Source organism: Podarcis raffonei, chromosome 16 (assembly GCF_027172205.1).
Source record: "Podarcis raffonei isolate rPodRaf1 chromosome 16, rPodRaf1.pri, whole genome shotgun sequence".
Lineage (NCBI taxonomy): Eukaryota > Metazoa > Chordata > Lepidosauria > Squamata > Lacertidae > Podarcis > Podarcis raffonei.
This window is the reverse complement of record NC_070617.1, coordinates 27,916,151-27,936,326: the sequence shown is the minus strand read 5'-3', so window position 1 is coordinate 27,936,326 and position 20,176 is coordinate 27,916,151. Positions and strand designations below refer to the sequence as shown.

The 20,176-nt window shown below is 44.7% G+C and overlaps 1 gene segment (V, D, J or C); it reads right to left on the bottom strand.

The window, feature by feature from the left end:
• Positions 1-13,320: 13,320 nt before the first annotated feature.
• LOC128404302 (immunoglobulin lambda variable 4-60-like) lies at positions 13,321-16,966 on the bottom strand. The segment is given in 2 exon segments: positions 13,321-13,643; positions 16,921-16,966. Coding segments are annotated over 2 exon segments (369 nt in total).
• Between the last annotated feature and the right edge of the window lie 3,210 nt (positions 16,967-20,176).

Below are 20,176 nucleotides of genomic sequence, written 5' to 3'. Positions count from 1 at the left end.
CTTTGGCATGGATGGAAAGTGGTCTAGTGGGCAATGATAAGAGTCTCACATTGATTGCTCTGTCCGCCCCCTTTTTGACTCCTGTATGCTTACCACTTGCAGGTGGCCCCTAAAAGGGGGAATGTGGCCCTTGTGCTGAATACCTTTCCCCCCAGCCCTGGTCTGGAGGGACGGTGTGTGTGTTTCATTTATGTCCTGAAGCTGCACAGGAACCTGAAGGCAAAGATGTCTTCATTCTCCAGGCTGCTCACTGCACTGCAGCAAAAGTGGGGAGCCAGAATTGCAAAAGCAGCCAGAGGGATGGGCCAGTACAGCATCCCTTGTTCACCCCCTGACTCACAAGGGAGAGGTCGATTAACACCAGTTTCATGTGTTCTCAAAACCAGCTCCAACTGGGGGTAGATTTGGGGAGACCATTTCATAAAATCAACCCAGTTTTATAAGATGAAGACAGTAACACCATCTTCCACACCTATCCAAACATTTCTCCATACTCCATCAAAATGAACAAAGGTCATGATAAAATTCGAAGGAGATATTCCTGGCAGGAAAAGCACTTTGGGAGGGCTCAGAGCAGAGCTTCTTAGGGATGTAGTAGCCTGGGAAGGGGGCTTGATTGGAGGAGAGTCCTGAGGGCCAGAAAGACAGGCCTGGAGGGCCACACCTTTCCCATGAGCTTGAGGTTCGTCACCCGTCCTGCAGATAGAGAAAGAAGGGCTGAAGCCATTAACCACCAATGATCAGGTCCTAAATCTGGGAGAGGAATACAAAGTCAGAACCAGGCCCCCTTCAAGATGACTGTTTAGCTCATTCATCACCTGAGTGTATTATAAGGTAGATCTAGTTGTGTGCAGACACTTGAGTTTCATGCATGAGGAACACCCAAATCATATGCTCATCTGTTTAACTTTTTACTTCAGGTGCAAATCTGTCAAGTGTAGAGAAACGGAACTAACATCTCCCCCTGGTGTCTAAAGCTCTGATATGCACAAAGGGAGGAGGTCATGGTGATGGTTCCCCACCTGTATGCACTTTGTCAGGGGCCTGACTAGATGATAACCCAGGTGGGCCATGGGTGGGTTGACGGGGTGGATGGAAAAGTGAGGACAGATCTTCCCTACTCCTGGCAAAACACAAAGATAAAGCAGAGAATCCTGGAAGGAATCTTGTTTCCATTCAGATTTTGTTAGACTGCAACACCCTCCACCCCTGAGCTTTCAGATGGTTGTTTATTGAATCTAGGATTTTCACCAAACCTATAATTTCAGCAGAACTCATCTAAAGTACACATTTGAATTCATGTCATTCCAAATGAAATTTAGATAATGATTTCTGGATTTCAAGGAACCACATCCTGCCCTCTTTGGGTCATTCTGCATTTTGCTGATATCTGTTGGCACAACCTTATTCACAACACAGTCCCACACCCACAGCCTTTTCCTTAGGGAATGCTAGCAAGGCTGCACATTCCCAAGTCTTGGGCTTGCTTTGTCCAAGACTGCCAGTCAAAAAATGTGGAGACCATTCATGGGTGGAGATCATTTCCTTAATAGCATCAGTGTGACTAAATAACTTGATATCATCACATGTTCCTGTCAAAAACAAAGACCGCTCAACTATGACTAGTCATATTTTTGGGTTCTTCTTGTTTTCTCACTTTAGGGAGGTAGAGCAAAGGTTTTTGTCTCAGTACCCAAACTGGTTGTAACACGGTGAAATGTTTTACTGTTGCCTTCCCAAGCAAGACAGTAATAAACTGTCTCATCTTCAGCCTGGGTGTGGAGATGGCTAAATAGCCAGTGTTCCCAGAGATAGAGGCAGTGAACCAACCGATCTGGGATTCCTTCTCCCCTGCTGGTCCCATAGAGCAACAGGTGCAAATCTGTCAAATGTAGAGAAACTGATCCAACATCTCCCCCTGGTGGCTCAAGCTCTGATCATCCCAATGGATGTATATAATATTGCACAATAAAATACTCACTTTTTCAAAAGAACAGATTTACCAGAGCAGAACTGACTATTTCCTTTTAAGCAATCTTCTTGCCAAGGAAGCAGTCTTCAGTCCTCTTTGCTCACTGCAGGCTTGAGTTGCCTCCCCTTTCGCTCTACAATGTGCATCAACAAATATCCTGCCTCACGTCTTTCAAATGGCATTGCAAAGTGTTCCTCAGGATTTGGAGAGGATTACGAATGGATATCTTCTGAATATCTGGGACCTTGTCAACAGTTGTGTTTTGGGATCAGGGTGTGTGTAGGGCAGAGGTTTCCAACCTGTTTGAGTCCACCGCTCCCTTGACCAACTACATTCTTTCTGCGGCACCCCTGTGGGGCTCAGGAGCCCAGTTAGGTCACCCCTTGCCAGCAGAGCCGGCAGTCCCTCACCCCTTTTCAAGTCCCCTCCCTTGTGGAGTTTTCCCTCAGCCTCCTCTCCTCTCTCCTCTTCTTGGGGGTCATCTGGGCAGCCACTGGTCTCTGAGCTGCCCCCACCCCACCCCAAAAAGAGTTGCCTTTTCACACTGCTCCACAGGGTCCCGGGAAGCACCCCCTGGCCAGCCCCAGAGGCATCATGCGTCTGGGGAGTTTGTAGCCAGGGCAGCTGCAACAAACACTGTGCAAACCCCTGGGAGGGAGAGATGTGAGAGGGCATCAGAGGAGGGAGGGAAGGAAAGAGGGATGGAGCCAGTGTTGCCAGCGGAATCCCTGACCATCGTTCAAGGCACCCCAGGGTACCAAGACACAGAGCTAATGTAGCACCCTGCTTGTGGTTAACGCTTAGCTGGAATGAAATATTCAACGCAGCAATAGAGAAATTAAAACAATAATTTATTTGTCAGACAAATAAATGATAGGCACAGTGGTATATGGTTACCAAAAGCTCTGCCCTTCCAGCCCTGATGGCCAGCACTTATATTCCCTCAGCCCAGCCCCCTTGCTCCTCCTTTGGCTGCCTCTGTCCAATCAGCCTGGTTGAAATTTCTATTGGCTGTTTGCTAGAACCAATCATAAAAGATACACCCATTTCCTATTACCTTTTATGGGAGACAAAGAGCTATATTTCCTTCTATCCATAAATGGCAGACAAGTAGCCATATATCTTACATTTACCTCGACAAGGCACCTTAATTAAGATTTCACCTTTTGCCCTATTGCCCTATTCACTGCAAAACAGATGGCTAAAACAGATGGTGCATGGTTTTTAATTTCATCTTAAACAGAGATCTTGGGTTCACCTTCTCACACACCATCAATGAAATAAGAATCTAACATAAGAATCTAACATTTCTTACTTTCTAAATCCTTTGCTTACACTTCCGGGTTAGCGCCATCGACTAATGGCGGATTACCTCTGAGCTCCGGAGGGAATCGGCTCTGTAGGATCGGGTCTTGCCGCTGCGGTGACGCGGGGACCCTTAAAAATCACAGGCGGTGAAGCCTGTGAACCTAGTGACTCGGCGGGCACCATTTGCGCCCCCCGACCTGTGAAGAGCCTTTTTAAAGGCTTCGGAACGGGGGACGGGGTGAGCGGCGCGGTGCTGAGAGTCGACTGCTTCTCCTGCAGAGTGAAGCCGCATTGCCATGGTCGGAGAGCGCTGACTTCTTCTTTGGAACAATTGGACTCTAAAAGTAACAACCCATGAGTACTACGGAAATTGGTATCGTAAAGAATTTTTTTATTTTTTTTAAGAATTAGGCACGATCGGGGAAGGTGTAAAAAGGAAGTCTGCCTCCCCGTCTTGTAAACAAGTTAAAGCAAAGACCTGCTAACTAAGGTCGAGAGAACCTCTTTTTTCCTTCTTTGGTAAAAGACTTTAATTTCATGGTTTGGCAGTATAAGAAATCTTGCTGGAGGATAAAAGAGCTAATTTTGGGAGCTGAAGTGTCACCCTCCTGGACCCGGGAGTGTTCCGCGAGAGAGCCTGTTGATGAGGTACTAAAGAGCTTGACAGCTGTCAAATTAGCTATCAAGACAGAAAAAGAGAACTTTGTTTCTGCTGCTTCTGCTGGTTATATCTGTTACAATTTTTGTTACAATTTGTTGAAAACAAGGAAGAACCGATACAAACTAACTGGATTTTTGGATTTGAACTGGAATGAACATTAAGAAACCAAAATCCCTCTAGAGGGGGTTTTGGGACATTACAAGAATGGCTGGAGGAGGGAGAGTTCAGGCTGAATTGGACAGAGTCTTTGTTCTCTTGGGAAAGTTACAAGGCCAAATTGATGTTTTGGCTATAAATGTTACAACTCTGGACTCAACTGTAAACAATATCATGGAACCTGATAAGGATTTGAATCAGGAAGTTTATCCAACTGAACAGAAAGAGAAACTTGACAACATTGAGAACTTGGAGAAGGAGACATATGTTGTCCCTGAAGAAAAGGAAGGAGGAACTGTAATTCTGCAGATGATGAAAGAGGTCTTGAGGTTTGACATGATGGCAATGAAGGAAAATAAGAACTTGATGTGGAAAATCTGGCCTGAATTGGAGATGGAAAAAAGGAGAGATCTCCTTATGTGGAGATCTGAAGACCTAAGGATTACAAATTTGCTTAAGGTGGAGGTTGGAGCCTTGGGGACATTTGGTTTTGAAAGGAGTAAGAAACAAGATTTGGGCCCCACCTTTAAGTATGGAGGACTGGTTGGAAGAAATATGGATCCTGAAGGGCCAGAGCTTTTCTGAGATTTGGTGTTTAATTTTAAGGTCTATCAGAAAAACCAGCAGAGAGGAATGGAGAGAGAATTAAGAGCCTCGGATGTGAGGTCTCCAGGCTAATACTAGATTAAGACCGGTGGATATTTGTGGGGGACTGAAACCGGGAAAGGGGGGTGTGGGGCTTGGGAATCCAAAGGGTACATAATTATAATGTGTTTTTGCTTTCATTTTGTTTGGGTAATGTGTATGAAATTTGGGGAATTCGTGGAAGGGAATCTGGGTCGATTTTAGAAAGAATGTCTTAAGAATGTGTATTGAGGTACAAGTGTTGATGTTGAAGTTTGGATAAGGTAAAATTGGTTTGTTTTAAAACGGACTAAATTAAAGGAAAATAAGGTTAGCAAAAATAAATTGAGGAAATGAATGAAAGAGAAAAAGTAAAATAATAATATGTTAAATTAAGCATAGAAATAGGTTAAAAAATATGGATAAGGATTTGCTGAATTAACAATTTGAATTGGAATACAAGAAAGGGGGGTATGAGGAGGTCAGGGAAATATGTTATTGAAAAATAGATTTTTGTGAACTTTATGTGTTTTTATTTTTTTCTGCTTTTTGTTTTTCTTTTTTTCTTTTTGACTTTTTGTTTTTTTGTATTGTATTAAATTCGAAAATCTTAATAAATATATTTTTTTAAAAAAAGAGTTTGATGGCACTTGGGATTTAGGACTGGAGCTGAAATCAGAGACACACAAATTTGTTTTGCCAAGCACTTCTTCAGTGGCTCAAGGATTTCCTTTCTTGTCCTCATCTCAGAAATATTATTCTGTTCCCCATCAACTCTGAAGCTCCTGTCAATCATCACTAATAAATATTTTATGAATTAAAAAAAAACAACTAAATCCTTTGCTTACTTACATTTAAGCCAATATATTTCATACATTAACATATATAGCTTTTTAGAACTGAAAAGGCCTTTTCAAAGTAAAAAGGAAACAGCTTCAAAAAACCTCTTCAGTTTACAACCCCCTTTCCCCAGCCAGCTGCTGTTTCCATTAGCTCTTGCCCTTTAACCTTAGGAAGATGTGGCCGAGTCTGATGGGAGGCACAATAATTCTTACTATTTACCAACTCTTAATTAGTGTTTTTGCAGCTTGATTGTATTCTGTAATATGTATGGTCAGTATGACCTTTTGCTCCTAGCCTGTAATTTCCTTTTACAACTTTGAGAAATGTGTCTCCTGCAATAAATCTTGCCCTTGATCAAGAAGATAAACAACTGCCAGAGTACTCAGCCAGCTGCTTTATGTCTGGCATGAAACATACACACATTTGCAAATATATTTTTTAAGCTCATTTTAAAATGCAGGTCTTGATCAGATGCCTCACTAATGGGGCCTCCCGCTGCTGCCATGCTGCTGGAGCACAATTTCTGTTCTCATCCTGAAGCAAAGTTCTTAACCCGAAGTACTATTTCTGAGTTAGCAGAGTCTGTAACCTGAAGCATCTGTAACCTGAAGCGTCTATAACCCGAGGTACCACTGTATATGTAAAGCGGGGATGTGGGTGGAACTGTAGTCTAAACCACTCAGCCCAGTGGAGGAGGAAGCGGGGTGTGGGGTGTGCAACTTGTCCTGGGTGTCATCACTAAGGTGGGGGTGACAAAAGGAGTATTTAAAAAAATAAATAGGCTCACTGGAAACTTTTTAGGAGTGACGTAGTGGCTTAGGGGCCTGCAGGTTCCACTCTGCCTGAAACGGCAGCATGGGGCTTGCCTCTGCCTACTGCCTCTCCCTCAGCCCCCCTACAGCTGAGGGGGAGGCGGCAGAGAGGCTGCAAGCTTCGGAGAGGCTCACCCCACCCCCATTGGCAGATCATTCCGCCCCTGGCTGCAGGACACGCCCCCACACCAGGCACCTGAGCAGCGAACTACACTGCTGACTGAGCCTCTTGGGCTTGCAGATCACAAGGTCGGTGGTTCAAATCCATGTGATGGGGTGAGCTACCGCTGCTTTGTCCCAGCTCCTGCAAATCTAGAAGGGTGTGCCTGATAGGGGAGGGGGCTTCTCCCTACAAAACGTACTCATGTGAAGTTATGCTCTTGAGTGATTCGGGCTTCTCCACACTAAGAAAGAGGAGTGACAGGTTTTTGTCTCAGTTCCCCATTAGATTGCAGCACTGTGGAACATCACGCTGCTCTCATAGTTACAGCAGTGATAAACTGCCTCATCTTCAGCCTGGATGTTGGAGATAGTTAAGTATCCCATATTCCCAGACTCTGAGCCAGTGAAGCGATCTGGGACCCCTTCTCCCCGGGTGCTGGAGCCATACCACAGAAAGCGGGGTGCCTGCCCAGGTTTCTGCTGATACCAGTGAAAGTAATTCCAGCTACTGCCACCATTTTTTGTGCAGGAGAGTTTAATAGTTTGTCCCAGAGACACAGATTGGGAGACCGGCTGAGTCACCGTTGGCTGTGAATGGACACCTTTACAAAAAGAAAAAGCACAGAAATCATGACTTGAGTACATTTTCTATGCTTTCAGATATCACAGATTCATGATGTTCCTATGATAGGTAAATCGTGGAAATAGTTTTGACATAGTCTTATGTCAACTGAATCTTCCATACCCTCACCTGAAAAATAGCTGAGAAGTGCCAGGAAAAGCAGGGGCCAGGCCATGGTGAGCTCTCTGAAGGAGTGTGACTATCGTTCCGAGGGAGATTTAGATGGGATCCTCTTTCTCCTTTCTGGATTCCCCAAGAAATACCAAACGGATCCTTCATGCAAATTAGTTCTGTGCTGATTGGTTCAGCAAGAACTTCTTTGTTTAGCTGCTAGTGTGTGACGCCAATGAAGAAAGGACATATTTTCATAATGGTGCTGTGGGAGGTCCTCACTTTGGCCAAGATACAAAGGAGAAGGGCTATGGTGACATCAGGACAGGAGTTTGGGGCAGATGCCCATTGGGCAACCCAGCAGAATGAGCAGGAAGAATTCTCAAATACAACACAACTGGCTTCCCACGTTGGGAAGGGATGTAAAACACAATGCTATAGAAAGAGACGCCTCTTCTTCAGGTACTCCTGGGGAGAATCTGAAGGGCCAAATGCAGAGCACTGGGAGGCAGTATTTGTCCTTGGTCTTTAGGTTTTCCACCCCCAGAAGTTGGGAATCTGTAGTAACTTTTCCAAATATAGCAAGAGAACCAGTTTCAGTAGGCTACATTCTGTCCAATGCAGATCTTATTCCTGGAAATAATATACACAGAAACACTCGCACAGAAACACAACTTGTGGAAACAATACAATAATTTGCTCTTCCTCCCCCAAATTTGAGAATTCACAGCCATTTCCAAGGCATGGACAGATGTTTAATTACATAGGAGTGAATTGGAATTGAATCTGTATCAAGAGATCGCTGTGTGTTTGATCTTGATGAATGAATGAGGACATGGAAGCGGGGCAAGGATCCTGACCCTATAGGGACTGAACATACATGTGTGTGAATGTGGTGCAAAGAGTGTGACATTTTGATCAAATATAGGAAACTTGGTCCAGCCTCTCTCCCCACAGGTCAAAGGTCAAAAAACTGGAAGATCAAGAACAGTGAATACCAACGTTTTACTTACAAAGTTTGGGAAAAACCCAAACCTGAAAAGATACCCATGAATCCTAGCTGAAATTATTATTGAATCTCGGATTTTCCTCCTACCTATAATTTCAGCAAAGCTCATCTAAAGTGCACATTTAAATTCATGTCATTCCAGGGAAGTTCAGATCATGATTGCTGGTTTTCAAGGAACCCCACCCTGCCCTCTTTGGGTCATTTTGCAGATATCTTTTGGCACAACCTTATTCACAACACAGTCCAGACCCACAGCCTTTTCCTTAGGGAATGCCAGCAAGGCTGCACATGATAGGTGAGGGGCTTGCCAGTACAATTTTGCTTTGCCCAAGACTGCCAGTCAAAAAATGTGGAGACCATTCATGGGTGGAGATCATTTCCTTAATAGCATCAGTGTGACTAAATAACCTGATATCATTAGACATTTCTTTCAAAAACAAAGAACAATCAACTATGACCAGTGATGCTTTTGGGTGCTTCTGGTTTCTCACTCTAGGCAGGAAGAGCAAAATTTTCTGACTCAGTTCCCCATCCAGCAGCATCACGGTGAGACTTCAACCCAACATTGCTCTCCTGCACACCACAGTAATAAACTGCCTCATCTTCAGCCTGAGTGTTGGAGATGGTTAAATAGTAATTGTTCCCAGAGGAGCGACTCAGTGAACTGATCTGGGATCCCTTCTCCCCTGCTGGTCCCAAAGAGCACCAAGCGAGGAGCCTGTCCGGGTTTCTGCTGGTGCCACTGAAAGTAGTGCCAGTTACCACCATGACTGGCTGTGCAGGAGAGTTTAGCTGTTTGGCCGAGGGTCACAGATGAAGAAGCAGGCTGGGTCACTGTTGGTTGTGAAGTGACACCTGTACAAAGAAATAGGAAATAAATCATGACTTTGTTAAGTTGCACAAGTTACACTTTGTGTGCATGTACACTTCTTCAGTCGTATCTGAAGTGTGCATGCACATGAAAGCACATACCAATAACAAAATTAGTTGGTCTCTAAGGTGCTACTGGAAGGGATTTTTTTATTTTGTGTTCATTGAGTCTTCCATACTTTTATTCATTTATTCATTAAAAATATATATATATTCCTCTGTCTCATAAAATAGAAGATCACCATGGTTTACAACAATATAAAAACAATAAAATCATGAAAAATTAAAGAAATGTTAAAAGCAAAAAGAAATTAAAATCAAGCATCCATAGACAATTGTGGGGGATTTACTTGAACAGTAGCTGAGAAGTGTCAGGAAAAACAGAGGCCAGGCCATGGTGAGCTCTCTAAAGGAGTCTGGCTTCCCTTCTGAAAGAGATCTAGATGGAATCCTCTTCATCCTCTCTGAAGTCCCCCAGAAATACCAAATGACTCCGTCATGCAAACTGGCTCTGTGCTCATTGGTTCTGCAAGAACGTCTTTATCTCCTTGCATTTGCATATAGGTGAAGACGGACAGATATACAAAGCTTCTCCCCTTCAAAGTTTCCAAAAAAGTTTGACTGGAGCTAAAAAGCATTGGTTTGGGGGGGGGGGTGACCAGGTGGTATTTAACATGGTATCACTTCACTGTCTGCATCCCTGTCTCCAAATAAGTTGATGTCATCAGAGATTCTTGTCCAAAACAGACAATACACATAAAGGCTCCAAGAAACTCTTGAATGATTTTGCCTGCCTCACCCTAGAGAGTAAAGGAGAAGGTTTTTGTCTCACTTCTCCCTCAGATTGTACCACTGTGGAACCCTTGACTGATGCTGTGCTCCCAGTCACAACAGTAATAGACAGCCTCATCTTCAGCCTGGATGTTGGAGATCATCAAATAGCCCATGTTGTCAGAGATGGAGCAAGTGAACCGATCAGAGATGCCTGTTCTCTGGCTAGATCCATAGCACAGAAAAAGAGGAGCCTCTCCAGGTCTCTGCTGAAACCAGTGAAATCCATCCCATTTACTGCCACCATTTCTTGAGCAGGAGAGTTTAGCTGTTTGGCCCAAGGAGACAGACTCAGAGGCAGATTGAGTCAAGGTTGGCTGTGAACTGACACCTTGAAAAACACACACAAAGAAAGATTACACTTGAGAATCATAAACTCGTACAATTGTAGAGGTGGAACACCCCCAGGGGTCATCTAGTCCAACCCCCTTCAATGCAGGAATCTCAGCTAAAGCTTCCATGACAGATGACCATCCAACATCTGCTTAAAACCCTCCAAGGAAGGAGAGTCCACAACCTCTAGAGTCCTACCCTCCAGAGCAGGAGAAAACAAGCTTGTTCCCTCTTCCATGTGACAGCCTTTGAGATATTTGAAGATGGCTCTCATATCTCCCCACAAGTCTCCTCTTTTCCATGCTAAACCTACCCAGCTCCTTCAACTGTTCCTCATAAGGCTTGGTTTCCAGGCCCTTGATCATGTTGGTTGAGAAGTGACTGAGGACAAATGGGCTTTGCATGCTTTTTAAGTCTTTAGTTCAAAAACTCCTCTGGCATCAACAAAATTAGGCCCCAGAGTGCTAGTTCATTCTCAGCTCTGGGGAGGAAAAGTGAAGGTTTTTGTCTCAGTTCCCCATCAGATTGTATCACGGTGGAGCTTGTTACTCCCAGTGTACTCCCAATCAGCACAGTGATAAAATGCCTCATCTTCAGCCTGGATGTTGGAGATCGTCAAATAGCCCATGTTGCCAGAGACGGAGCCTGTGAACCGATCAGAGATTCCTGTTCTCCGGCTAGATCCATAGCACAGAAAAAGAGGAGCCTCTCCGGGTCTCTGCTGAAGCCAGTGAAATTCATTCCACTTACTGCCACCATTTCTTGAGCAGGAGAGTTTAGCTGTTTGGCCCAAGGAGACAGACTCAGAGGCAGGTTGCGTCAAGGTAGGCTGTGAACTGACACCTTGTCATCAAGAAAAACGGGGGAAAGCATGAATTGGGTCCATTTTACATGTTCTCAGCTATCAAAGAGGCACTCAGTCTCCATGACAAGCACAGAGCATGACTGGGGCAACCCAGACAGATGGGCAGAGTATAAATAATAAAATTATTAAATTATTATAGTGGGACTATGCTTCTGGAGTGAGTCCTCCATACCCTTACCTAAACAGAAGCTGAGAAGTGTCAGGAAAAACAGAGGCCGTGCCATGGTGAACTCTCCAAAAGGGTGTGCCTTTCTTTGGGAAAGAGATCAAGATGGGATCTTCTTCCTCCTTTCTAAACCCCCCTATAAATACCAAAGGGGTTCTTCATGCAAATTGGTTCTACAGTGATTGGGTCTGTAGGAACTTATTTAACTCCTTGTTCAAAGCCAATGTTCTAAGGAGACATTTGCAGAAGAGTGATGGGGGGAGCATTCGAAACTCCCATTATTCAAGGCTTGTTCTGCAATAAGACATTTCATTAGCGTGAACAGTTTCTGACATCTGGACGCAGTGCTGTGCCTAAGATTTCAGAATAAAACTGCAGAGTGGAAGGAAAGGAGGACTTTTTCCTGCCTCCCCACTTCCAGCCACTCTCTGAAGACTGGAGAAGAGACCCTTTAGTGGGGAATCATAGCTTTGTTTTTGGCAGTCTTCAGATGAGTTCTAGACCATGTGAAAAACGGATATAAGATTTTAGCTGCAGTTCATTCATTTTCAGCTTTGTATTCTTGTTATAAAAAAGTGTGCCTAGACATTCCGTTGTTGCGCCCTTAACCAAAGTGTAAAGTGCATTTAGCTCCTAGCTTTCATATCTCAGAGCTCCAGACCAGAAGGTGCTCTGGCAGGACCCTGCTAATGTCTCAGTTTCAGTGAGAAAAATTCTTGGAGGGGATGTAACATTTGTTGAGAAATATGTGTAAGGTTATTCTTTCTCACCATTAACACCAAACACTTTTTAAAAAGGAGAGGCTTGGCAGGTGTAGTAAATTTTCTGAAGATGTGATTAGTTCCATTGTTCCAATTAATGGCCAAGACAGGGCTGATTTCCATATACTACACACACACACACACACACACACACACACACACACACACGTGCATCTAAGCTTCTCGTGGAAACAACCATAGACTGCCCTCTTCCTTCCAAGGCTTTGCAGATTCACAAAACTTTTCAAAGCATGAGACACAGGTGAAACGGTTGGGAGTGAGGTTGTCTCGGCCTCTGCTGTGTGCACACTGACAGTTATGGTTGGATTTCTGCGCACAAATGAGTAGGAAGGGCAGCTGGGGGTGGAAAGCTGAGCAGGTGTGTCCTTCTGAGCTGCGTCCTGCTTCACTGGCTCTGCAGGTGCTGGCGATGCTCCCACTCTCCATGGCAGTTAAATTCTATGAAATGTGGGGATCGTGGTCCAACTTCTCCCCCTACAGACAGAGGCAGAAAATGTCAGGTTCTAAAGCATCTCTAGGAAACCAGTTAAATGCAATTGTAGTGGGACAGTATTTGAGAAGATGAGTCCAAGATGAAAAAAGTATATAAAAAGGCGGGGAAGGAATCCTGGAGACAGATAGCTCAGTTGGTAGAGCAGGAGACTCTGAATCTCAGAGTTGACGCTTCAAGCCCCATATTGGGCAAAAGATTCCTGCATTGCAGGGGGTTGGACTAGATGACCCTTGTGGTCCCTTCCAACACTTCTAGGAAATCTCTGGACCTGTTTCAACTGGATTTCATCAGCAACTGCCCTGGGGGAAGGATCCTGATGACTTTGTAATATGCATCCCACCTCAGGAATTTTGCCAAAACATTTGCTGCCCTTCAATGTATTTTGAATGCAGTTTCTATTCTCACTCGCTAATGGAGAATGGCTCAAAAAATAAGACTTATTGGAATAGCATCAGCTACACTCAAGGCCAACTGAAGCCCTTTAAAGCCCTAACATTCCTATGTGGTTGTGTCACTGTGTGCTGCTCACTGCTGTCATCAGACAGATAGTAATAAACAGCCTTCTCTTCTGCTTCAAGATAGGAAATGGTTCAGGTGGCAGAGTTAACAGGGTGTCACTTTCATGCTCAAAAAAGCTCTTGAATCATTCATGTTACCTACTATAGGGAGGAAGAGTGAAGTTTTTTGTCTCAGTTCCCCATCAGATTGTATCACGGTGATACTTCCAGCTACCAGTCCTCTCCCAGGCACCACAGTGATAAACTGCCTCATCTTCAGCCTGAGTGTTGGAGATGGTTAAATAGCCATTGTTCCCAGAGGCTGAACCAGTGAACCGATCTGGGATCCCTTCTCCCCTGGTGCTGGAGCCAAACCACACAAAGCGAGGAGCCTGTCCAGGTTTCTGTTGATACCAGCCAAAGCTGCTCCAGCTACCACCACTACTTCTAGAGCAGGAGAGCTTCATGGTTTGGCCCAGGGACACAGACTCAGAGGCTGGCTGAGTTATAGTCTGTGAAATGACACCTTTGGAAAAAGAAAAAGAAAAAGAATCATTTTCGGTTTTTATAAGGATCAGAAAAACATTGTGTTTCTATGGTAAATTACACAAGATAAATGGGTTTGTTGCTTGACCCATTATCTCAGCACAAGACGACGTGATCCCATTAACCACCCAGAACCAGACCTGAGCAGTAGCTGAGAAGGGCGAAGAGAAGAAGGGGCCAAACCATGGTGAAGTCAAAGAAAGGGAGAGTCCCAGAGACAAACAGCTCCACAGTCTAGCTGCACCTTCCTCCTCCTCCTCATCTCTTAAATCCCTTGGAAATGAGAAATGATCTCTTATGCAAATAGGTCCACATCCATTGGCTTGGGCAGAGGCATCATGCTTAGCGGCAAAGGGGGTGATTTGCATAAGGAAGGCCCAGTCCTTGGTATCCCAGTTAAAAAGAAAAATATCAAGTCGCAGATTGTGGAAAATTTCAAGAGACTCTGTCCTGAGCATCAGAATATTGGACCGGGATTGCTGCTTATTACACATTCATCCTGATTTGTCTGCAAGAAAATTGAACCAAGTCAACTGTTTATTTGGCCTCCATTCACACCTTTTTGCAGGGAGGAAAAATGAGTTTGCACCTGGGAAATGTAACTCTACACTTTCCATTTCCCTCTCACTTTCCTTGACACAGAAGTCTGCATCTTTGACTGGTGATCATGTTTCTGGCCTGTTTCGTGAAGGATCAAGAAATACGTGAGCATGCAAGGCAGAATTCTCTGACTCTTGCATGGATAGAAAGTGGCCTAGTGTACAATGATCAGAGTCTCACATCTGTTGCTCTGCAGGACTCTCTCCTAGCTATGGCAGAGAGAAGTCTGGCATTGAATGTGGGGCTTTCAGAAAACATAGCACAAAGCACACATATCCTCCAACATTCCTCAGAGGAAAATAGTGACATTTCTCATTTTCCCTCTTGGGACCCTTCTTGAGACCTCATTTTTTGGTGTCCCCCCACAGAGAACCTTCTTTCAGAAGAATTGAGTGTGGCACCATCACTGCACCAATAGGACACAACACACACGCTCTCCACAGTCCCGAAAAAAAACATGTAATATTGATTTTATTACTTTTTATGATTTGGTAGATTTGCAAAAATAAAAACACACATCAATAAAGGAATTTTAGAAAGGGGCAAGATTAGATGCGAATGCAAAAGCATTTTTAAAAAAAAAAACCCAGACACCTTGCGCTCGGCTCCCCCTTTCTTCCTGCCCAGGGCAGCCCTGTCCTCTACTTGCACCTCAGAGGGGGCAAATCACACAGAGCGGGGCCTCAGCAGCGGCAGCCATGCCATCCTCCTCCTCCTTGATCCAGCAGTGCAGACACACAGACAATGAAACATCCAGCTGTTTGGGGACCTCAGCTCCCATCAGGTCCAGTCAGCACAGCTCATTGTCAGGGATGGTGGGAGATGCAGCCCCATAGCATCCATAAGGAAACATGTGGGTTATCCCTGCCCTAGACAAACTTTCTTTGCCAGTCCATCCAGGCATCAGCCTGACAGCAAACATGGTCTTGGGCTGCATTCAGCTTCAGCCTTTCCATTTCAGTGGGTCTTCACTGAGTAGAACCCGTTACACACAACTTGCCGAAGTGTGCTCAGAGTGTCAGCTAATATTCTTGGGTAGAGAAAGTTGTTTTGGGGCCCTTGAGCTCTAGAGTGAGTTGCAGTGAAAAAGCACCTATGCATAGCCAACATTTTCCTGCCCTGTCCCAGGTGCAGTGGGGGCAGGAGGTCTGTGTTGTCATCCTATCCTGCCAAATGTCAAGAAGATGCATCAACATCTCCCCTTAAAGGTGAGAGCTGGGACAGCAGGCATCACACACAGGCAAGAAGATTTGACCTACAACTGTCATTGAACACTCAGAAATGAAAATAATTAGCAAGGCAAATATTCAGATTCATAACGTTGTGAGATATCCTTTACAAACCCCACTGCAAAGCACAGAGAACCCTAATGATGGATACTTTGGCCAGGAGCTTTAGTTTAAATATCTGGATTTGCAGCCATAACCTGAGCAGATAACTGTTTTTGACAGCCACTTTATGCCTGCACAAGCCAAGCTGAGCCCATTAAACCTCCATAACCAGACCGGAGCAATAACTGACAAACACGAAGAGAACAAGAATCCAGGCCATGGGGAAAGTTATAAGTAGGGTGAGTCTGAGAGGCAAACAGCTCTCTGATCTAGCTTCACCTTCCTTCTGCTTTCTTAAATAACCGGGAAATGAGGCATTTTCTATTCTATTTCAATGTCTGGATTGGAAGTCAAAAACTGAGTGCACAACAGCAGTGGCCATGTCCCTGGGGCAGAGATGTACAACCTTTTCTGAAAAGAGTGCACGGCTCCTTTCGGAGGACTGGATTTGCAGTTTCAAGAAAAGGTTTTGCTTCCCACCTGAATGAATCCCTTCTCCCCAGCTGAAAATATCATGAAACATAAACCCAACAAGCGACCCAGGTTTCTGTTAGTACCCTTAAAAGCCATCCCAGTGTCCACTCTTGGAGAGGGAGAAGGCTTGAATGGTTTGGGCCTGGCCCATAGACAAAGACGCAGAGGCATCTGGAGTCAAAGTGTGCAGTGAACTGACACCTTGAAAGACCAAGTGGTTGAAAGTCCAACCCGCTGCAGTGCAGGATTCTTACCAAACTTTTCAGCTCTTTAGTTCAAAAGCTCCTCTGGAATCAAGGAAATTGAGCCCCAGAGTGCTAGTTCATTCTCAGCTCTGGGGAGGAAAAGGGAAGGTTTTTGTCTTAGTTCCCCATCAGATTGTATCACGGTGATACTTCCAGCCACCAGTGCTCTCCCTGACACCACAGTAATAAACTGCCTCATCTTCAGTCTGGATCTTAGAGATGGTTAAAGAGCCAGTGTTCCCAGAGATAGAGGCAGTGAACCGATCTGGGATCCCTTCTCCCCTGTCGCTGGTATGATAGAACACAAAGCGAGGAGCCTGGCCAGGTTTCTGTTGATACCAGCCAAAGCTGTCCCAGCTACCATCACTACTTCTGGAGCAGGAGAGTTTCACAGTTTGGCCCAGGGACACAGACTCTGAGGTTGGCTGAGTTAAAGTCTGTGAAATGACACCTTTGCAAAAAGAAAAAGAATACATAATTTTCTATGTTTATAAGGATCAGAAAACATTGTTTTTTATGCTAAATTAGACAAGATAAATGGGTTTGTGGTTTGTCCCATTATCTCAGCACAAGCCAACCTGTTCCCATTAACCACCCAGAACCAGACCTGAGCAGTAGCTGAGAAGGGCAAAGAGAAGCAGGAGCCACGCCATGGTGAAGTCAAAGGAAGGGAGAGTCCCAGAGACAAACAGCTCCTCAATCTAGCTGCACCTTCCTCCTCCTCCTCTCTTAAATCCCCTGGAAATGACAAATGATCTCCCATGCAAATAGGTCCACATCCATTGGCTTGGGCAGAGGCATCATGCTGAGCGACAAAGGGGGTGATTTGCATAAGGAAGGCCCAGTCCTTTGTATCCCAGTTAAAAATGAAATGATCAAGTATCAGATTGTGGAAAAGTTTAAGAGACTCTGTCCTGAGCATCAGAATACTGGACTAGGATTGCTGTTTACTGCACATTCATCCTGATTAGTCTGCAAGAAAATTGAACCAAGTCAACTGTTTATTCGGCCTCCATTCACACCTTTTTGCAGGGAGAGCCAATGAAACATTTGAAATGTCATTCTACACTTTCCAATTCCCTCTCCTTTACACAAAAGTCTCAATCCTCGAATCCTTGAATCATGTTTCTGGCCTGTCTTCAAGAGATCCGTGTGCGAGGCAGAATTCTCTGACTTTTGCATGGATAGAAAGTGGCCTATTGTGCAGTGCATCAACATCTCCCCTTAAAGGTGAGAGCTGGGATCACACACAGGCAAGAAGATTTCACCTCCAACTGTCATTGAACATTCAGAAATGAAAACAATTAGCAAGGCAAATATTCAGATTGCATCAGAATACTGGACTAGGATTGATGTTTATTGCACATACATCCTGATTTGTCCGCACAAAAATGGAAGCAAGTCAACTGTTTATTCAGCTTCCATTCACACCTGTTTGCAGGGAGGGCAAATGGCGTTGCACCTAGGAAACGTCCTTCTACACTTTGCATTTCCCTCTCACTTTCCTTTACCCAAAAGTCCAGTGTGAGAGTCAGGGGAATGGCTTTGCTGTGAAAGACCTCCAAAAGAGCCTTAAGAGCACAATCTGAATCTGCCACTAAGTGATGAGATCCCATTCGATGGTAATGACAGGTTTGAAGCACCATTCAGGGACCAGGTTGCAAAGGACCCTTGTCTCCATTGCAGATGGTCATGGCAGTAACGTAAGGTGCATATTAGCCCAACCAGAGCACCAAGATATAGCCAACTTTTTCTCCATTCATGCCAGTGGTTCAGGTGATACAACAGACCTCTGGGGTCAGTAATTTAATTCATATTTCCAAAGTGACAGGGCTGAACCCACATTCTGTAACAGAATACAACCACATTTTAAAACCTGAATACTGACATGACAATCTGCTCAGATTTATTTCTGGCTTTTCTCTCCCTGGGGGACAACTTGTGCCCAGATTCAGCTGTGGCAACCAGAATTTTGCACATCTGATTCCCTATGGCTGCACTACAGATGCAAAGACGTTGGAGCATCACAAATGTGAGTCTGCGCACTCACGCGTCATTTTTTACCGCTTCTGCGCAAGCGCGTGACATCATTTTGAGTGTCTGCGCATGTGCAAGTGGCGAAACCCAGAAGTAATGTGCTCCATTACTTCTGGGTTGCCAAGGAGCACAACTCGAACACACTCAACTCGAAGCGTATTTGACCTGAGGTATGACTGTACAGGATTTTTTTCTATTTTGTGGGGGGGGGGGAATTTACAATTCAATAAAAAAACCCCACAAGAAATAAATAAAGGGGGGTAAAGAAAGAAGGAACAGAAAAAAAGAGCTACAAGATACTTCCTCAGTATTATATCTTAACTTTCATTCCCTACAAAGGAAGATTAAGGGCCGGATATTTTTTGAATTGCCAACGTAAGCTTGGCAGCCATAGGAAAGTGACTAGGAGCAGAGGACCAGGGAGATCCCTCTTGCTCTGCATCTCAACAGATCTCAAGGCACAGATGACTTTGAGCTCGTCTACAGTTGCTGCTTCATTATTCACTCTTGGGAGAAAGAGGGAAGGTTTTTGTCTCAGTTCCCCATCAGATTGTATCACTGTGGAACTTGCTACTACCAGTGAACTCCCAGGCACCACAGTAATAAACGGCCTCATCTTCAGCCTGGGTGTTGGAGATGGTTAAATAGCCATTGTTCCCAGAGATAGAGGGAGTGAACCGATCTGGGATCCCTTCTCCCTTGATGCTGGTACTATAGAACACCAAGCGAGGAGCCTGGCCAGGTTTCTGCTGATGCCAACTAAAGATACCCCAGTTACCACCACTACTCCTAGAGCAGGAGAGTTTCATAGTTTGGCCCAGGGACACAGACTCTGAGGCTGTCTGAGTAACAGTCTGTGAAATGACACCTTTGGAAAAAGAAAAAGAAATGCATCATTTTCTGTGTTTATAAAGATCAGAAAAAAATTGTTTCTATGATAAATTACACAAGATAAATGGGTTTGTGGTTTGTCCCATTATCTCAGCACAAGCCAACCTGATCCCATTAACCAACCAGAACCAGACCTGAGCAGTAGCTGAGAAGGGTGAAGAGAAGAAGGAGCCAAGCCATGGTGAAGTCAAAGGGAAGGAGAGTCCCAGAGACAAACAGCTCCACAATCTAGCTGCACCTTCCTCCTCCTCCTCCTCCTCCTCTCTTAAATCCCTTGGAAATGAGAAATGATCTCTCATGCAAATAGGTCCACATCCATTGGCTTGGGCAGAGGCATCACACTTGGTGGCAAAGGGGGTGATTTGCATAAGGAAGGCCCAGTCCTTGGTATCCCAGTTAAAAATGAAATGATCAAGTAGCACATTGTGGGAAAGTTCAAGAGACTCTGTCCTGAGCATCAGAATACTGGACTAGGATTGCTGCTTATTGCACATAAAAAGCAAAAAGAAAAACTAAAGAAAGAAGGTACAGAAAAAAGAGCTACCAGACACTCCCTCAGTATTATATATTAACATTCATTCCCTACAAAGGAAGGTTTAGGGCTCGATATTTTTTGAATTGCCAGCGTAAGCTTGGCAGCCATAGGAAAGTGACTAGGAGCAGATGGCCAGGGAGATCCCTCTTGCTCTGCAAATCAACAGATCTCAGGGCACAGATGACTCTGAGCTCTTCTACAGTTTCTGCTTGATTCTCAGCTCTGGGGAGGAAGAGGGAAGGTTTTTGTCTCAGTTCCCCATCAGATTGTATCACTGTGGAACTTGCTACCACCAGTGTACTCCCAGTCAGCACAGTAATAAACGGCCTCATCTTCAGCCTGGGTGTTGGAGATGGTTAAAGAGCCAGTGACCCAGAGACAGAGGCAGTGAACCGATCTG